The following is a 20,782-nucleotide window of genomic DNA, read 5'->3' as shown; positions in this document are numbered from 1 at the left end:
AAGTCACTTTCCAGGTAACTCTAAAGCTAGATCTCCTGGTTTCATGAAATTCAGACTGTTCTGTGTCCTTGCAGGAGAGATCTTTGAACTGAAGGCTGAACTCAACAATGAGAAGAAAGAGAAGAGGAAAGAAGCGGTGAAGAAGGTTATTGCTGCCATGACTGTGGGGAAGGATGTCAGGTAAAGGCTTTTTCCCTCTCCCATGTGGTCTCTGACTTCATCATCTCCTGTGTGGGAGCCTTTCTGTCCTGAGACACTGTGACAGCATTTGAATTCACACAGTCATTTGGGAGGTTTGATGGATTCTGAACATCTGGAAACCTTGTTACTAATTCTGACCCAGTTACAAGTGAAATGCATTTAGCTCTTATATAGCACTCTTCACCAGTAGGTCTCAAAGCACTTTATGAGAGAGGGCAGGATCATGCCCATGTTGCAGATGGGGAAACCGAGGCACAGAGTGGGGAAGTGACTTGCCCAAGGTTACTCAGCAGGCCAGTGGCAGAGCTAGGAATAATACCCTGGTCTTCTGAGTCCCAGTCCAATACTCTATCCTGCTGGTCTCCTCTTAATTTCTATGGATATTTGTCCATCATACTGTCCTAAACTGGGAATGAATGGGCAGTCTCTTCTTTAGGGAACTCCAGGGCTGGAAGAGTAGAGGCATTATAGGCCAGGATCCAAGTGCTTTATTTGATTGCTGGAAGGTGGTGGTGGTGGACGGGAAGAAGCTTGCTAGCACTTTGCTTGGTTCAAACCAGTTCTAGCTCTTCACTTACATGGGCAATAAATTACTGCACAGAATTAAAAAGTATTCTCCAGTGCCGGTTTAGCCAAAGGCTTGTTAAACAAAACCAGTTCGTAGTTATAGCTATGTTAGGTGTCCTATTTGGGCTGACATTTTTTTAATCCACTTGTTAGCCTAGATGGGGGTTTTGCCTTTAGTTTAAAAAGGCAACTCAGAGGTATTGTTTTCAGATGATTGTATGCCAGTCGTTATCAAACAAAGTTATGATTTGAGCTAACAGTCCTCAAACTGGGCCTTTGACACAGCATCAAACTCCTACAGAGGAATGCTTATACAAAAGGCAAATAGCTATAAATATTCTTGTGTTGTCTTTGCAGCAACTTGCTTCAGTCAAGGCTTCCAGATTCTCCTGTATCCTGCAGTAAAGTCGTCATAATCCTGGGTTCATGGTCTGTTGCCAGGGACATGAATGTAAGGTTGCAAATTAGCATTATGACTTCACTGCAGGACAGAGGAGATGATGAACTGAAGAGACAGCACCTTTCAAGTATCCCAAGGCCCATGACCCATTAGCTTTGAGATCTGCATAACTCACCTGAGAGATGCAGTAATCCAATATAACCTTCCTCTGAAATGCTGCTTACAGATTGCTACTTGGTATTTATATGAGCTGTGGTTAAATCTCTTAATTGTTTTAGATTATACTGGGCTGAAGTTTGGTTTACAGTTTCAGTCTAAATCAGTTCTCCTGTCCCCTCCTAAACATTGTGAAGTGTTGCTCCATTCCCTGTTGTTTCAGGTGAACCCCAGAACTAGACGTGATGTTAACATTGTTCAGTCCACTTCATAATCAGATACATCTTCTATAAGAGCATTTTATTTTACCTGCTCTAGGCACTGGTTTATATGAAAACACAGGAGGAGATTAAACTATTATAAAATCGTCTCCAAACTATGTTTGGGGCGGAAAGTGCCCTCTGATTTGAACAGAACTCCAGACTTTCCCTAGCCTCCGTTGATTCCACTGTCATGCAGTCAATCGGGTCATTTACCCTTCGTGTGACAGTTCATCTGACTTCTTTACTTTCTCCTCCCTCCTCTCTCCTTTTTTCCAGCTCACTCTTTCCAGACGTGGTGAACTGCATGCAGACTGACAACCTGGAGCTGAAGAAGCTGGTGTACCTGTACCTAATGAACTATGCCAAGAGTCAACCGGATATGGCCATTATGGCTGTCAACAGCTTTGTGAAGGTAATTTGGCCCAGGGTTCATCAGAAAACAACCTCATACAGTTCGTGTCAATGTGCTTTGTTTGGCACGTGCTTCTTCTAGGCTGCAGGTAATCTACATACTTGTCCTCCCCAGTCTTTGGGCTTGTGAGGGATTCCAGTGGGGGTGCAGGAAATTGAGAATTGCTTTGCTGTCTCAGACCCAAGGTCCCTTCAGTCCAGTAGCCCATATCCGACAGTGGCAAGTGCTACAGAGGAAGCTGCACAAGCCTGGCAGTAGGTGGTTCTGAGAGGAGCACCCAGAGTAAGTTTTATTGACCCCCATCAGTTACAGGGTGGCTTGTGTCCTGAGGCAGGAGGGTTTATGTTCCTTCCAGAGTTCTTGTTCCTGTTTTAGCCTTTATTATAACTCTGGACTTTCTGGTTATCCATAGAAATGTCTAGTCCTCTTTTGAATCCCGCTAACGTCTTTGCCTCAGTACCTTGCAGCAATGAGTTCCCCAGGTTAAATGTACATTATTTAGAACAGTATTTCCTTGTATCAGTTTTAAATTACCTACCTTTCAATTTCATTGATTGTTCCCTTGTTTTCTTGTGTCGTCAGAGTAAATAAGAGTCTGATCCACCTTTTTTTGTACTGTTCATTATTTCACATATTTTTACCATGTCATTTATATCTACATCTTCTAACACACTTGACTAAAAGAACTTATTTCCTAGGTACACTGTGGCTTAATGCTCTAAATAGACTTGAATTGACCTGCCAACATCCAAAGAGTACCAGGAAATAAGTCAGAGCATGTTTCTAAGCTTTTGGTGTGGCAGGAGGGTGTGAGCTTGCTGCTGTGGCATGGGGGGGACCAAGCTCAGAAGGGACTCCTGCTTTCCAAGGTCAGCTGTGAAGGTGCAGCTCCCTACTTGAGCAGACTCATGGGGCAGAATGTAGTTATCCATTATATCTTCTTAGTGAGTGATGTAGCACTTTCTGACCTCCTTCTTTTCCTGCTTTAAAATTTCCCCTCTAATGTGTTATTGGGGGTGGAGGGGGTGAGTTTTGATGGGCAGTAGCGTAGTTTGGAACAGTTCAGGCTAAGTCACCATCTGAGTTACAGTTCCTGACTTCCAGGAGTTGAACACATCTGTCAGAGAATCACTTCCATGTATACACCTGAAAATCAGTCCCTTTCAGGTGTTTTTCCATCATAAGAGATTAAATAGTGCAAGGTAAGCACTATTGGGGGCTTTCATGCTTCGGTCTTTTGTCTACCGAATTTTGAAGCACTTTGTTAACAATATAGATGAATCCTGCTGGTAATTGGCAGAAACAGAGGCTGAATTTCTAAAATCGGGTTAAAATTACATTGGTCTTGAGGTGCGAGATCTACTGTGTCCAGTTCTGCACCCCACCCTCCCACACACAAAAGCACTGCTAGGCTGAGAGATCTAGGATAGCTAAGGTCTGATGCATTGCCAACTACCATGGCCGTGAACCCCGGTTTCATGGTGACACTATGTAGGACATTTATTTCTACTTCTGGAGGTCTATGAGAAATTGGCTTGGAAGAAAATCCCATTATGTTAATTGCCATCTTCCATCCACTTGAATTCTCACCCGATTTTAGCAGTCACTACCTCAAACCACCAGGGTTAGAATTCCCGGCTTTCACATGGCAAAAGCATTCCTCTCTAGCTTACTGTCCTTGAGATTGGGTGATCAAGTCATGTCAGCTGAAGCTTTGGGTGAGGAAAAACAAATGGCATTGAGAACATGACTTCATTATCTGCAAGCTGCCTGGGCTAGAAACCACTGAGAACCAGTAAGGAAAGTTTTCAGAACCAGTAAGCTTTCCCAGTCTTTTGTCCTGGACCAGAAAATTGCCTTTCTCTAGTGGGAGGACCCATTGTCTAGGCAGGGTAAAATCAGAATATCCTGATCCCAGCTTTCAGCAGCTCTGGTGAAAACCATCAGTGGCTTGTTTTACAAACTCACTTTTTGCTGTTGCTTCCCTCTGCAGGACTGTGAAGATCCCAATCCGTTGATCCGTGCTCTGGCAGTCCGTACTATGGGATGCATCCGTGTGGATAAGATCACTGAGTATTTGTGCGAGCCGCTCCGGAAGTGTCTGAAGGATGAAGACCCTTATGTGCGGAAGACGGCAGCCGTCTGCGTGGCGAAGCTGCATGACATCAATGCCCAAATGGTGGAGGATCAGGGATTCCTGGATTCTCTACGTGACCTGATTGCAGACTCCAATCCAATGGTAACGTACCTCAAATGCACTTCATGCTTGTAACAGGGCAGGTAATCAGGAATCCTGAGAGTTCCTAAATGCACTCAGTGTCCCACTTCCTTATGGATGTGTCTGCTGGGGAACATTCAGCCCCCATAAAGAGCGGGGAGTGGCTTGTTCCTCCAACACACGTTCTCTGTGTCTTTGTAGATTTCTCCACCACGTGACTCTTCCACTGGAAACCTTTATAGAAGTAAAATTTCAGTTTACGCCAGACCTTTTCTTGGTGTGTACATCTGCCTCCATTTCCAAACCAATTTAGCATTATAGAGCCACGCTGGAGTAAAAGGAATGTCAGCTTGTTTGTTTGAATTTTTGAAGGGTAGAGGGCAATGAAAATACAATTTTGCTGTGAATCAGCACTTGGGCATGACGGGAGTCAAGAGGCAGGATTGGAAGCATATTGCAATATTTTTCTTTAATAGATTTACTGATTTGAAAAGAAATATTGATCAGCTTTCTGGCTTGCCCAGTCACCCTTTGCACTGCGGTGGTTATGAAATGGCGTCTGGTGCCTCAGTGGGGCTGGCATTGAAATCAGCCAGTGAGTCAGCTATCTCTTGATTCTTTCTCCCTGGCTGAGACTCGAGAATTACTCCCCAGCCCAGTTCTCCTGTCTCAGATAATGAACACAGATAAATTGGATAACTGTGAAATTCAATCTCATCCTGTAATTGCCCAGCCCTACTAGGCAGATGGTGAAATGCTGCCTCTGTCCTCTCCAAAGGCATCTCCTGTTTCTTTCGGCGACTGCGGGTTGTGCTGGCAATAACAGAAGTGTGGAGCTCGGCTTGTAGGCTTGTTTTTGTCTTCCCTTCATTTCCGATACTAGCTTGTTTAATTCAGGGTTGATCCCTGAGAATGATATGTTGGAGGTTACCATCTGAGCTCTGCCAAGCGCTAGACGTTCCCGTGCGCGCTCTCTCTTGGTAAACCACGAAGATCTCTTCATTGGCACCAGAGGTCATTTAACTGTTACACAATTATCCCCAGCCATCCAATCAGTCAAGTGGGGGGACCCCCGGGAGGAATCGCAGCTTGGGCTCTGAGCTGGGAATGCTGTGCTGCTCAGCTCCTGCAAAGAGAGGAGCACGGTCGTGTCCATGCCTCTTCCAGCCAGGTCAGGAGCTGTACTCATTCACTCCTAAATGAGTCACGTCCGGCTCTCCTCAGCCATGAGAACGGCACTGCCTGATGCAGGGCCGCAGGCGGTCCTGGAGCACTCCCAGCACCATCACTGAGTTATTCCTCATTTTTAGTCATTTTAATATCTAAAGATGGGGGGCAGGAAAGGAGGAGATTTCCCATCCAGACAGTGGCTCTTCAAACCTGGCATTGAGCACCTTTGTGGGGACGTCTGTACTAAATGAAAACAAACTCGGGCTTTCTAAGGAAATTCAGATCCAGTGCTCTGCTCTTGCACAGGTGCAAGTGAGATGCCATGAGGTTGCTCCCTTTTCCCAGGACAAATAAAATTCGTGCACTTGTGGGTGTTGCTGTCGTGGAAGTCTTGCTTCTCTTTGTACTTGTATGCAGTACAGAGACAGAGAGCAGACTGACATCAATTAAGAGACTTGCCCATGGAATTGTAACACTGTTGGCAATCTCCTGCCATTCTCCCCAGGCTTGCTTTGCTCTTGATTTGACAGTGGTGGAAGGAGTCTCAATCCAATTAGATTTGCCCCCAGAGTTTCCTCTAGTCTTTATGAAAGTGCTTAGCTCAGGTGATTTGAGCCCCTTTCTGAGGGCCCTGCGCTCCTTTATTGCTCTCCTGGGTCGGAGTTCTTCAGCACCATTCTGTTGCCCTTTGATGGGTGCAAAAGGCTCAGGGTTCATATCTTGCATATTCTTCAATAAGAGTTAAAAATGTACCATAAAGGCCTGGTCCACACTAACCCCCCACTTCGGACTAAGGTACGCAAATTCAGCTACGTTATTAACGTAGCTGAATTCGAAGTACCTTAGTCCGAACTTACCGCGGGTCCAGACGCGGCAGGCAGGCTCCCCCGTCAATGCCGCGTACTCCTCTCGCCGAGCTGGAGTACCAGCGTTGATGGCGAGCGCTTCCGGGATCGATTTATCGCGTCTAGACAAGACACGATAAATCGATCCCAGAAGATCGATTGCCTGCCGCCAAACCAGGAAGTAAGTGTAGACGTACCCATAGTTTATACGATCCCACATCCCTAATTGCTCAGTCTGATGCAATGGCAAGAAGAGACCTTGGGATTCTGGAGCTTCCGTGATTTCAGATACAACCACCATGTGAGTGGTTTGGGGGCCTCTAGCTTTGCTGTGCAGGTGCCGATATCTACCAGTCAGGAGAGAGATCTTGTTTGTGTGGCAGTGAATTCTCGTCTCTAGGCCTGTCCAAACCACTTACCGCAGTTGCTTTATGCAGAGTGAAGAATTCTCTATAATCTTAGGAGGAGCTACAAGCTTCAGCACTTGCTTTTCATTGTAAAGAAGTATTGTCTTTAACGGTTAAAACATGGGCAGTACATTAAGAAAGACCAGAGCAGGTAATAAATGAAAAAGCTGAATGAGGGGCATTTAGAGGTAGTGGAGTCATGTACAGAAGCCAACAGTGGTTAAGCCCGTAAACCCTCTTCAATTTTTATTTAGAAGTGCAAAGGGACAGGCTAGCTGGATATTTAGGGAGAGGGAGTTCCTGCACTCGAGGGGCTACCACAGCGTAGTCAGGGTATGATCTCTGTCTAGGAGTTTAGCTCTAGGCAGCTGGTGTCATAGTGTAGATGTCCATCAGGAAAAGGTTCAAGGAGAAGGTCTTGAATATGGCATGAAGAGAAGAGCCTCTTATGAAATTCATTGCTGGAAGGTTAGACCAATGAGTCTGGCTTCCTTCTCCCCCGCCCCCTGGGTAGGTGGCAAGATAGCTTTTGCAAGGTAAATAAAGGACTGAAGACATAGCTAAGTGGAAATGGTTTTCTCACCCAGTGAATGACAACTAAAGTTACTAGTAAGCTCTATGTCAAGTCAGAACTGGAACTTGCTAAATATTCCTTTTCCCTCCATTGTTCCTGCCTTTTGCAATTAAAGGAGAACATCAGCTTAAAAATTACACCTCCTTCTCCTTTGGGTTTGCCTACTATAGCTACCGGTAACACCTAAGATTGCTGTAACTGGAAAAAAGTGAGAGGAAAAACAATTCTGTTTTGTTTCCTATTGTTTGCTTTGTGCATTTGACAGCACATGGCATAGTGTCAGTTTCACTACTCCCCCTTTCTAGTTAGTTTTTTCCCTTGTTTGTGTGGGTCTTTCAGTTATATTGTCATCGCGAAAAAGGCCGAAACAGTGCTACTCCTTGTGGATGAGCATGACTTGTTATGCTAGCCATGTAGCCTTATAACTTCATGCAAAATAGGCAGGGTTGGGTGCTTACATTTCCTCTGTATCACAGATTTGCTTTATTGTTTTAATTTGTATTTTATCTGGAACCCACAGCTCTTTGTTCTAACACCATATATAAAGAGAACGTACATACTAAGACATTTCAGAATAGGCTTTGGAAATAGTTGTCACGGAATCTCTCTAACTCTGCTTGTGTCTTTGTCAGGGCTTGTCTTCGCTCTGCGGCTAAATCGGCACTGCTACAATTGATGCAGCAACGTCGATTTAGCGGGTCAGGTGAAGATGCGATACATCGATAGGAGAGACCTGAACCGTCAACTTAATTAATCCACCTCAACGAGAGGTGGATTATGTCAACAGGAGACACTCTCCCGTCGATGTAGCTCGGTGTAGACACCGCTTTAAGCCGATGTAAGTTATGTTGATTTAAATTACATAACTTACGTAACAACTAGCATAATTTAGATTAACGTACAGCATTTTTGCTCAGCGAGTATTGGTGCTTTGCTGGCAACTTCCATCAGATCATACATGGCCCAAGAGTAACAGGAAGGGGAATTTTTGCTATGGGTACTACACTTATGAAAAATTGAGTGCTATTGGTATGCTTGGCATGATACATCATATGCCACTGAGATTTCCAGTGCGGTCTAAGGGAGTTAGCTACCCGCTGAATTTCAGTGGGAAGTTCAGTGCTTAATTCCATTAGGTTCCTTTGAAAATCCCAGAACTCATTTCTGAAGGTCTCCTCTAAAAGCTTCATAAACAATGAACTGCCTGGAAGAGAACCTTCCTCCACTATGCCTGTATCTGAAGGAAGAATGGCTGGCGACTTGGCCCTGGAGATGCAGGCTTTCTTGGCATTTCAGATGTGACGGTTAGTCCACTTAAGCCGCCACTTCCAGCTTACGTTATCGTTTTCCTTTAAAGCAGTGTCTTGAAACTAAGGGGCCGCTCTGCTGCCAGTGGCAATATATGGCACTCTCCAAGCGGCTTCAAGAATGGGAAGGCGTTTCTAACTGCAGTGTTTTGAAGTTCTAGGCTTCCCAATTCCCCTGAGGGCTGTGATTTTTCTGGTGGAAAATCTGACCGCAGGAGCTCTCCCTGTTCTGAGGAGGCGTCCAGGCCTGTCAGATCATGAGAGCAATGTGCAAGAGACCGCTCCTTGCTACTGCCTTTCACAGACTCCCCAGCTGTTCCTCGGATAGGTCAATGTGCCAGTAAATGTATCTAGATTAGTGGCTGTAAAAAGTCAATGCTCTTGTTTTAATACAGTTAAGTGAATTATCAGGAGTGCTGAGGTATAGATTAATCCATCCATCTCATCCAAGACAGCTCCAAAGGGGGAAATTATGCAGTAAATCTGTACATCAGCAGGGGTGCTGAGAGGGAATCTGTTCCTATACCTGGACCCAGGATCAGTATTTATGAATAAAGACGGGGTGGGCGACAGCTGGAGAAATCCCGCAGTGTACGCAATCCTTTTCTTCAGTGTTGTTTCTAGGGACTACAGGCATCCAGCAAGTTGGATAATCTCTTAATGCAATTCTCGCAGGAAGCAAGAAGAGACGTTTATGTATGTGAAGGTAGGATGGCATGAGCCTGTCCCTGCTCTCTGCTACTTTGGAACACAGGTCTGATCGACTTCATTCAAGCCTGTCATTTCACATTGCTCGTGTACGTCTGGCAGCTCTATCAGTCTTTTAAGCACAAATCGAATCATGCAGAATATTGCCAACCTGTTGTTCAGGCCTTCCTGAGAGCCGTGGAAAAATCAAGGGCAGGTGGTAAAATGCCAGACCCTTGCTGGGCTTTAGCTAGAAAATAAAAGGTTCTTATTGATTTCGCAGCTTTTTAGAGACAGTGGAGCTAAAGGGTCTGGCTTTCACCATGGCAAGAGATATGGGGACGTGCCAGCTCTGGTATTAGATGATCTCTTTCAAGATATGTTTTGGTTTTTGTTCTGTCCCGAGTTTCACATGCTTATTGATGTTTACTTGGAGACACCGTGTCCCTGCCGTGCGAATGGCTCTATCCTTTACAAGGCATAAGGAGAACTCCTACCTTCTTGTAGTTGATGTTGACAAGGCTGTGAAGATGTTAGATTCTGCTGGTTAGTTCCACTTACAGGATCTGATATTTCACCAGGAGTTAACAAGCCTGTTCCATCCACCACCTTGACGTGAAGAAACCATTTCGGTAAACAAACCTTCTGCTATTGCGAGTGACTTGAAACGGTGGTTACTCAGAACTACTTCTAAAACATTTGAACCCGAGTGCTGCACAAAATTAAATGAAAACAGGAAAAACACTAGAGGACAGCAGCAAATGGAGCATTTGAATAAATGGCTTGAACCAGCCCAAAGACTGCTAATGAAAACAGCTTCCCTGCCATCCCTCAGTATCCAAAATAAGCCAACTGATTGCAAGGAGGGTGCATTGGGATGGCAAAGCCCTGGGGGGTGAGTGAAGCCCTGCAGCCCCCGTGCTTACCAGAGACTCTCCAAGGTAGCATCACAGAAATGACTGAGTTGCCTGACGCATCCAATACTGTTGGCTAGACTCAGCTCAGGCTTCGCCAGCAGAGAGAATGTGGGCGTGAGGAGTGACAGCAGTGGAGGGGAGAGATTTATTCATAAGAATGCATTGATTTGACTTAGAACAGCATGTGTAACATACAGGGTTGGCAGGGAGGTGTTGGGATTGTGTTTGTCTATTGTTTTCATGTGGTTGCATGTACTTAGGCGTGCTTCGTACATGCTTGTCTTCTAAGAGTGGGCAGGGTGATCTTTAGGGGGCACTCTTGAGAACTTAACCTTGGTTACACCCTTTTATTAATACTGCAGTAACACTGATTCACCAGCCTCCTATGACTGGGCATTGGAGCGTTGGAAATTCATGCCTCTTCATGGCAATCTTTTTACTCCAAAACTCAGGAGTTGTGTCCAATCTGCATAATAGATTCTAAAGCCGGAAAGGACCATTGTGATCATCTCGTCTGACTTCCTGTATAACACAGCATAGGACTTCCCTGAAATAATTCCTGTTTGAACTCAAACAGATCTTTTAGATAAATATCCAATCTCGATTTAAAAATTGCTAGTGTCGGAGAATCCATCACAGCCCTGGGTAAATTGAACCAACGGTTAATTACCCTCACGATTAAAAAATTTCATCTTCTTTCCAACCTGAATTTGTCTAGCTTCAAATTCCAGCCATTAGATGTCATACTTTTGTCTCCTTGATTGATGAGCCATTTTTAATTTTTTGTTCCCCATGTAGGTACTCACAGACCATCTAATACAGATTAGAAGAGTCATCTGTTTCCTATTCAAAAAGTCCAGCGCATCCCTGCGTCCTGCAGTGTGAAATTGAGTGGGTGTGTTGCAGCGAAGCTGCTAGCCAGGAGTTGTGTTTGTTACATTATTTCTGGTTTTGGGTACAAACCAATATTTACTAACAAGCTCTTTCTCTTTGATCTGGTGCTGTAACCGGTTGAAAAGGAACGCTGGCTGGAAGTTCTCATTTAAACGAGTATATATTTGTAATTAAACAAAACAAGCTAAAAACGGCATCTCTCCCTGCAGCGTGTTATCTCTCGTGCACAATGGTGTAGCCAGCTGGCTGCAAACCTTTATCTTAACTCATTCATGTTTTCATTAGGACAAAAGAGTTTTTCCTCTTCTTTTGATGAGACACAAGAATATAGAGCAGCTGCCATTTTCTGTGGATGGAATGTTTAGTTTCCAGTAGGAAATCCTCATTTCTAATGTCGTTGGTTTTTTTCAGGAGTGTGTGTGTGTGTGTGTGTTTAAAAAAAAGTCCTCCTCCTGAATGACTCAAACAGCCATTGAGATGGCTTTTTATTGCGGATCTGTAATCAGCTGCCTCCTCGCCACATGGGCAAATGTTAATCATTCCAACTAGATGCTGCATAGAGTAATAACTCCATCTTGGGCCTGCTGATTGCCTGGTAATTGAGGAAGGCTTGGGATGTGTGTTTCTACCCGTTAAGATCCCCCTCATTACGATGATGTTTGGCTGTAAATTACAGGGTGACCCTGTTGGAAGTAGATAGTTTCTCTTAGAATAACATCTCATCATGGAAGAGTCATGGGGCATTCAGAGGTTGTAGTGTTCGGGGGTATGACAGAGGGGAGTGTGGGTATGTACGTAACTGCATATCGTTTTACGCACACACACGTAGCTACCCCTCGGGTGCCGTAGTCCGGGCATCTAAACATTTTAAGGTTTTGTTTGTTCATTACAAGGCACTAGTCCAACATGCTTTTGAACAGGTTTAAAACTGCGTCCTGTCGGTTTATTCGTGAGCTTTTCTGTGGTGTTCATCACTAGCTTCTCCGCTCCTCAGCCAGGAAGTGCTTACGCTCCTTCCACCGGTAGGCACAGAGAGACACTGAGGTTTGCCCATTGCTGCACAGGGCTCTGAACCGACCCCAGGTCTCCTCCCAGCCCTGACCTTCAACACAAGACAGGCCTTGCTCCCTGTTTGCCATGGATTTCCTTTTGTGATGCTTAGCACAACCAGGATTAGAATAAATATAACACTCTGGGGGCTGCCTGTTTACATTATGCTTACACCCAACCCTGTTCAGCCTTCTGGATCCTGTTCCTACATTGGTGGCTTCGAGCCAGCTCAGTTCAGGAAAGGCGTCTCATCTGTTCCAGTCACCTCATTTTACTGAAGCAGGATTTTTGTTTAGAATACCACGTGGAATTGTGCTATTTCCTGATATGGCAAATCACTGGAGTTGATAGCTATTCTTCACAAGACCTGCCGACATAGTTAACAAAGACACAGCAGTAGGTAACTGATCCGGCCTGGCCCTGATTATGAGGTTCTTTGAACACTCGTAATAGCTACTGGTTTAGATTTCAAGCAATGTATATTTTTAAAAGTTTATCTGTTCATGTTAATAACAGCCCAGGATGATGTGCTTCTAGTGAACTCTTTCTTGGTATGCACGGGATGTTGGTACTGAATTTTCTTCTTAGGTTTTGAATTGCATGTAAAGAGAGGGGCTGATTACCAGTCTTTTCAGTACACCTCTACCCCGGTATAACGCTGTCCTCGGGAGCCAAAAAATCTTACCGTGTTATAGGTGAAACCGTGTTATATCAAACTTGCTTTGATCCTCCCGGAGCGCTGCTTTACCGCGTTATATCCAAATTCGTGTTGTATCGGGTCGCGTTATATCAGGGTAGAGGTGTATTTCCATCTGCACAATAGCTTGGGTTTTGGCTTTTGTCTCTGGCTTGGCAATTAATAACTAAACCACAAGATGGCAGCACTGTACTAAAGGGAACATGAACTCCATCTGCTCTGTTGCTAATTCACTTGGGGTTCATAACCCTGAGCTGGTCGACTCTTTTCAGCAATATAAACATTAAGGGAAACAGGATGTCCAGACCCATCCTTTCATTACTTGGGTCCAACACTATTGTTCTCGCCTTGATTCTATGGCTCCCTTTGATAACTCTTAATCTGCGGAATCACTGTTCTCTGCAGAGATCTTCCCTACATTCGATTTGTGCTGAGTTCGTGTCTCCTCCCGTTACTTCATGCCCTCGGGTTTTTAGTACTGAACACTAGTTCAGTGTTGCAACCTCTCTTCTCTTTAGTAAGCCTTCATGAGCGTCTCCAATTAAAATGCAGTTCTGCTCCGTAGAGTGACTAAAAATAGCATAGCAGAGTTCCATGTTTGCCTCGTTTTCATACCCTATTGCGTCAATTTACGAGGGAACAGATGTTTTTCTGTGAGTCCTACAAACTCAACCTGGGTTCTGAGGTTCAAGCTGAATTCTTCCCTAATGCACCATCACCAGGCCAAGTTACCTGTGAAACCCAGCCACCTTCAATCTAGGGCCTTGGTGGCATCTCTGCGAGCCCATTATCTTCAGAATGTGTCTTTATTTCCACCCGCGTCACCCCATTGTCTTCAGGGGATTTTCCGTGTTGATACACACGAAGGAAGAGAATTCAGCTCGTGTTCTGAGTTGTATGGGTTCTCTGCATGGTTAAGAGGAATAAGAGGTAGTAACAACTTCCTGGGTCCCTGAAGTCAGAAGATCTGGGAGTAGAAGAGGGAGCAGTCTGTGCTAACGCCTAGATTCTTTTTGCTAGTCTCTGTACATCAGTGAATAACGAATGATTTTTGTTAGTAGAAAACCGAATTGGCCAGTGCTAATGCAGTACAAAGGCTGAATGGCTCTGACTCGTGGCAAGATTGTGAAAGCCAAATACATGTGTGGTGAGGAAGGGAGGTCTGCATATGGGGTTGATGTACCACAATTTGGCTGATGGGAGGAAGCTGTCGGGTGGGTGGTACCAAATGGAGACCGTTTCCCTCCTCCCAGACCACTCATTTGGTTGCTAATCTCATCTCCATTTCACTGCCTGTGAATGCAGGTTCTTTAGAGATCAGGTAATCGAGGAGCTGTACTAGTCATTCGGAAACTCCTGTGTTCTGAGGAGTATAAATAGTGGCGGTAAAGCTAAATCTCCATTGCCCATCTTTGTTGGGGAGGCTGATTTGTCCCATTTTTGCAGGAAAAGAATCTTTCATAGCTGACGCAGGAAGCTGCTCTCTGCATCTGGGTCCGTTTGCAGTGGTGGACTCTTATTTCTCCAGCCAAGTGAAGTGGGTTCGTGATTCTGAGTGGGACTGTCCTTCCGAAGAACAGCAACAAATGAGCATCAGGTGGAAAGGAGTATGAGAACTGTTTCCGCTAACGGTGCTATCTGGGCGATTTATCGTGTTAACACCATCCACAAAGTACCCAGTGAATCAGTATGGGGTGAGCCGAGATTACCCAAACTAATCCGTAAACGCACCAAACCCCAGGTCACGTGATTAGACTCTTCATTGTGTCTGTGTCTTCCCTGCAGCATTAACAGCATGCGCTCTGGGGACGCTGTTATATCCAGCTCTGACGACCAGAGCTGGTTTGGGCTGAGAAGCCCATCATATGGATTGATTGAAAAGCCGCGGGCAGCCCAGGGTTTCCACCTCCCCTCAGTTAGGTACAAACCTACTTAAGCTGGATAAGTCTCCTTGCTTTCCCCATTCTCTCTTGCTGCCTCCGTTACCTCCTTGGTTAGTCTCTCTGCTGAGGTCCGACCTAGAGCAGGTGCGTTTGGTCTTGTTGAATGATCTCCTGGAGGGAGTGCGAGAGGGTCCTTAACCCAGCCCTCTCCACTCTATCCTGAGACATGAAAACTGATCATATTCATTTGGAAAGAGTTAGACTAGTTAGAACCGGCTCATATGCTCTTATCTCCCCCCCCCCCATATTTATTCTTGGGGGTGGGGGGTTTATTCCTTTCACTAGTCATTTTCATGTACTAAAGCTGAGCGCTGGAATGCGCATTAAGAAAATATGTACGGCCACTGACCCCACGCAAAGGCCAGAAGGGAACAGTTTTGCCTACATTCTGAACCTTCGCTCATACAGCAGAGGAGAGCGCTTCACTCAAACGCTTTGCGTACAAGCATCTGGCTTTCGTGGGAGAACTTGAATTAGTTGCATGTTCCTGAAGGAGTGTACAAGGAGTGAGAGGAACTGAAAAAGGGCTGTGACGGGGTTGTCCCTGTTAGAGCACTCGGATGCTCTCTGAGTAGCAGAGCCGAGTCCCAGGGACTTAAGGGAAGGTGATTGTGTTCTGTAGCTGGATGTATCTTCTGCAGCACTTTGGAGGGCAACATTTGTGGTGGATCTGTTTCAATTTTAAAAACAGGGATGTTGATTGAATTCAATATGAAAATACCACCATGCAGTGCTTTTCTTCCTTGTGGAGAAAGCACTGGACTCGGGGACTCTGCCACTGCCCTGCTGGGTGACCGTGGGCAAGTCATGTCCCCTCCCTTCCTCAGTTTCCCCAACTTTAAATGGGGGTGATAGCTGCTTTTGTAAAGCACTGTGAGATCCATCGATGCTATGTAAGAGCGAGATGGTATATTTTTTTCCAAAGGAGGAAGCCAATTGCCATTACCCTTGTGACTTTTTGCTGCCAGTCTGCCCAGCGCCTGGTTTTCTGTGCCATGGAAGACCTACCAAAGAAACGAACTCCGTTCCCCAGATGGAGTTGGGGATTTCCTCCTCCTTACCCATTTGCTGAGCGGTCTGAGGCTTATATGAGTCCACTGCACTGCACTGAAACGTAAAGACGCTGTCAGGTTGCAGCTGGCTCTCTGGTGCTGAGTTAAATGCCTCCGTGGCTGCTGTGCCTCTGACGTTGTTGGCTCTTTGCTGTGCCTCCCGGCCATCTGAGGCTGAAGTTTCTTCCTCCTCCGCCCAGCTTGTCTTTTGCAAGATGAATGCCTCCCTTTGGTGTCCCCAAGCAACTACATCCTGGGCCAGATATGGCCACACTGCTCCTGCAGAGGGCACTGGTTAATATGCCTCTGCTGCTGGCTGGCTTAGTGTGTGAAGGGGAGAATGAAGAATGAAGAACTTTCGTTAGACCCAGAAGTCCATTGCACGTACCAGAGAGGAGTCTTGTTGCTGGATTCCTACCCCATCCTCATTCAGCAGAGATGGCCCAATCTTCCAGTGCCCACCTGTGTTCAGTCACAAATTACATTTCATACCTCACTGAACTAATGCGAAAACGCACAAATACTTTTCTGCGGTGTTTGAGTTTTGGCGTGTCACTAACTGATGCAGAAAGTGGAGGAATCTTATTCAAACTTTTGGGGGCCAACTCTGCACCAAGAAGCTAAAGAGAAATGTTCTGTGCTGCCTACTTTGTTCCCTTTTGCAGTGACAACTGCCCCCCGAGATATTCATGTTTGATCACGCCTTTGCACTGCAGTTCGCCTCTGCATGCTGTGCCGCCTCTATCCCGTTTGGGCCAAAGGAGAGTTGTCCAATCGTGTTCTAAGCAGCTGAGAACTAAGGGATTGCCAGATCGAGATGGAACCGAAAAAACTGTTGGTATGGGAAAACTAAGGGAAACTCCCTGGGGCATGGAGAATATAGAGGCCTTTGCTGATATAGTAGAATTCACTCATTTGCTGTTTTCTATCTACCAAGCTCTCCCGACTCAGTTCATAAGTGAGCAAGACAAATAGGCCTGGGGTTGAATATCTCTTAGGTTTTCCTGTTGTGCTTTCCCCTCAGATGGGACTGGTCATGCCCAAACCTAAAGAAACAATTCCTTACCAGGAAAATGGCCCGCAGCTGTGAGCACGTAGCTGTGGGTTTTATATCCCATTGCTATCTTACATTTTTCCTATAGCACCCATTGCCACATAGCGTCAAAGCGCCGTACACAAATCATATACCTTTATCAAGCAGTGTAACCATTACTGCATCGTGTATCGTTCGGAGAACCAAAGCACAGATGAGTGATTGGGGGAGTATGGTTACTAACTGAGCAGGAGTGTTTAGGTTATGATGTATTTAATTCAGAAGACCCAAGAAGCTGAGAAACCAGCCACTTAGTTGTGTTGCATTTTACTTAAAAATGCAAATCGGACACCGCACTAGTTTTAAACAGGGGTGTGTGCGGTGGGTGGGGAGCATGGATCGTAGCAGATGCTGCATATTTATAAAGGTTAGCTGCCAAAATTCACAGGACGGTCTCCTTCCTATTACTGAGCAATAATTTAACACCTGCTACAAGATTCTTCTAATTTCCTAGGTGTTGGACTGTTTAGCTGAATGGATCATTCCAAGATCTTGAATATCAATCAATGCTCTGATTTTGAGGCAGCTTTATCTAGCGATGGGTGTCTGGCTTTTATTTTTTGGAACAGAATGGCATTTTTTCAGCTGTTGTTTGCTGGCTATGCCTGAAGTGTGCACTTGTCAGAAAACGTGACCTTTCCTTCAGCTTCTGGGCTCCTTCCCCCAGCAGTATTGTCTACATGGCTGCCCAGACCTAGCTTGGTTGGGTTGTGAGGGTTTGGACAGTGTCTCATGCCTCTGTTTTAAATGGTAACATGCCTGTGCAAGGACAGTGATAATCTTTTTGCCAGTGGATGGCGCCAGAGAGAGCAACTGCAAGGGAGATTTCAAAGTGCCTCTTTGGGAAAGTGGTCAGACAAACCCTGGTAGGAGATGATGAATACTTGAGTGAGTAGGATTGGAAATTCTTTTTGGGGTGGCAGGGTGGGGGTGGAGGGATGAAACAGCACTAAACAGGGAGTCTTACGGCAGTGCAGGCTATCCCAGCCGTCCAGCAGAGCTCTGTGTTCCCTGCACGATGTGCTCACAGCCACGCCAGAGAAGCAAACAGTTCACAGTGTTGAGGTCGGCGTGTGCGTCCCTAGCTAGTTTCTCTGCTGCCTGCAAAGAGCAGTTCATCAAGCAGAGTTTAAAGCTAGAGTGAATCTTGCTTCTCACCACGCTGCCAAAGCCCCCTCATTCCCCAAAGCGAGATGAGAAGGAGCATGATCATTTAGTCTGGCAGAAAGCAGCAGGCTAGCGCTGCCTGGAGGGAAGGGGAAAGACTTTAAAAAATAAATGTGCTCCAGCATGCCTGCTGAAATCTAGGCCCTCTTCCTTCTCTCCCCTAAAACCCATCCCACTGCACAAAATAAGTGCCTGCTGAAATCTAGCATCATTTTTCCTTCTCTGCCACACCCCACCCAAAAAACCAGTCCCACTGCCATAAAGAGCAAGTTAGAGAATGTTTAATGGTTTAAACAAACGTGGAAAGCCATTTTCAGGACTGGATTAAATACTGATCACTTATATAGCACTTAACCTCCAAGCACGCCAGACGTTCATGCGCCATACCTCTGACGGGGAAAAGGAAGTGGAGGGCTATGTGTCATGGGGAGTTACTAGTTTTCAATCCTGTGCTCAGACCAGGGCAGTGCCTGTTCCAATCACCGGGCAGGGACAGTCCTTGGCATTTAGCTAGAGATCACCTGCGCCCATCACATAAATAAACTGGATGAAGGGCCCGGTGGCCCTAATCTGAGCTTTCTGGTTCGGCCACTTGCGCCATTTAACTTGAGTGTATCTTAAACTGTTGTGCGGGAGGCAAATTGCAATGTGGAGGTGAGTTGTTGTAGGAAAGGGGTCTGACTGAGTATGAGCAGAAGATCCCAAAGCACCTGTCAGTGTTGGTGCTAAAGCCACTCTAGTGTAAATCGTGTGGATCTTATCCTCCAAGGAGCTGGACGCTTGCTCTGATACTGAAAGGTTGCTTCGCCCGTCTCCCAACCGAGAAGTCAAATTGCATCTGTGGCTGTAGGAATGATCTTTCAGATACGGATCCGTGCAAATGCCCATAGCCTCCCAGGTTGGGTGTCTTTGTAATGAAACAAACGCACTGTATATGCCCCATACGCAGCTTTAAAACGCCAACAGCTCCCTCCATCCTGAGAAGTACCATGTGGGGAGAGGCTGCTGTACATCCAAGATCGGGCTGGTGGTGGTGCGGGGGTGGGGGCGGGCTTTGAGGACAGCCTCCTTGGTGAGCATTGGTTGCTTCTCTCTGCATATAAACCCGCCAGCCACATCTCTCTGGAGCTCCTTAATCTGTTCACCTGCTTTTCTCTGTTTTCTTCCTCGTTTTAATGGGCTAGTAAGTGGAAGATTCCTGTTTTAAGCAGCAGAACATTACACTTCATTAGCTGCATTACACACTTGGTTTAATTTCCAATTAGCCTTAGATAATAACAAAGTAATCTGATTGCTCATTCTGGTGAGTATCCTGTCTCCCCTCCTGGTTTACCTCCACTCCCGCCCCTTTCCATGGAGGTTGGTAGAGAAAGACCCACTCTCTTCCCGCCCAGCCACCTCCCGCTCCCTTGTTAATATATTTCCCTCTGCCATTTGCATTGAGCTGTGTGGCTGAGCTGCCAGAGGGGAACATTCACAAACGCAGCACAGCTGCTTAACGCAGGTTTCTCCGGGGCCTGGTGGAGCCTGTTAGATTAGCTCCAGAGAGTGGTTCTCACTAGTGCTGTAATGCACCATGTATGTTTATGGTGTTAAATACACTGTAATAGCCTCCAGCATGGGATTTTTGAAGGCGCCTCAGTGATTTAAGTGTCCAGATCCCACTGAAACTTCATTTGAGTGCCCAACTCCCTGGGGGAATCCGAGCCTAAATGCAAAATGATCACCGTTCGGCCAGACTCTTATAAACTGCATTTGCTACAACTGCCTTGGAATGGTGTTTAAATGTGACGTTTGCCAAAAGCCAGGTGAGAGGTGAAATCAGCCAGTTTGTGATAGTCAGTGATTCAGACCAGGGGTTTTGTCTGGGATTAGTAAAGGAGAGACTGAAGCCCCCAAGATGCTCTGGGGGTGGGTATCAAATCTGACCCAGGCCCAGCATTAGTCCTCGTTGTGCCGTGTGATTTATGATGGACAGGTAGGTCCTGAAACAGGTCTGATGCAAACAGGAGCAGGATGCCACGTGATGCTGTTGGGGGGTGCATGGTTTGGGATGTATTAGCTAGTGTGATGATTGAGCAGGGAATCCGGGGAGGCTGTTGGTTAGACCAGAGAGGCATTGGCAGCTGGCAGTCAGCATGGAGGATCCTCTCTTGGTTCGCAATGGAAGAATCGCTCAGCTAAGGACATCAATCTCTAGGGTTTGTTTTAAAGCACTCAGCATTATGGCATCTAGAGCTGAAATACAAACTAGCGAACATACGCGCGTGCGCATGCCGTGGTTCTGGAACACTGGTTCTGTAGCAACTGGTGACTGATGCTTTGTAAAACTTTTGCAGGATTGTATTTGCAATATTCGTGTCCTTTTCAGAGCAGTGTACAGGGAAACCTAAAGAAACCATCCAGTGGAGCAGCAGACTTTTATAGAGGTGGTTCTGTAACCGACGGTCAAACAATTTAGTACTAGAAACCTGGGGGACGCTTTAGCAGATGAACATTAGATGTGGGTTTCCCTGCATACGATGTGCATTGTTGTATTCCGTTTTTATATCTCTAATGAAAATGATATCTAGCACTTTTCATCAGTAGTTCTCAAAGTGTAACCCACACACCTCCTGGGTGTGGTGTTCTGTCCCATCTAGTGACACTGAGACCAAGAGAGAGAGATTGAATCTGCCCTACAGCCAGTTGGCTTTTAGCTCATGCAGTAAAGGTTCATGCGTTTAGCTCCAGAGGTCTCAGGTTTGATCCCGCCCGCCAAT

The 20,782-nt window shown here is 45.9% G+C and overlaps 1 protein-coding gene across 5 annotated transcripts in view; it reads left to right on the top strand.

Moving 5' to 3' along the window:
• AP2B1 (adaptor related protein complex 2 subunit beta 1) overlaps nucleotides 1-20,782 on the top strand; it is a 102,402-nt gene that overhangs the window by 9,247 nt on the left and 72,373 nt on the right. For all 5 annotated transcript variants that reach the window (XM_054008037.1, XM_054008036.1, XM_054008039.1 and 2 more), the window contains exons 3-5: nucleotides 75-180; nucleotides 1,864-1,999; nucleotides 3,993-4,238. In XM_054008037.1, coding sequence (XP_053864012.1) covers nucleotides 75-180; nucleotides 1,864-1,999; nucleotides 3,993-4,238 — 488 coding nt within the window. The remainder of the gene's footprint in view (nucleotides 1-74; nucleotides 181-1,863; nucleotides 2,000-3,992; nucleotides 4,239-20,782) is intronic.

Source organism: Malaclemys terrapin, chromosome 18 (genome assembly GCF_027887155.1).
Source record: "Malaclemys terrapin pileata isolate rMalTer1 chromosome 18, rMalTer1.hap1, whole genome shotgun sequence".
NCBI lineage: Eukaryota > Metazoa > Chordata > Testudines > Emydidae > Malaclemys > Malaclemys terrapin.
Note: the sequence above shows the minus strand (reverse complement) of the source record. Positions and strands in the feature narration are given on the sequence as shown.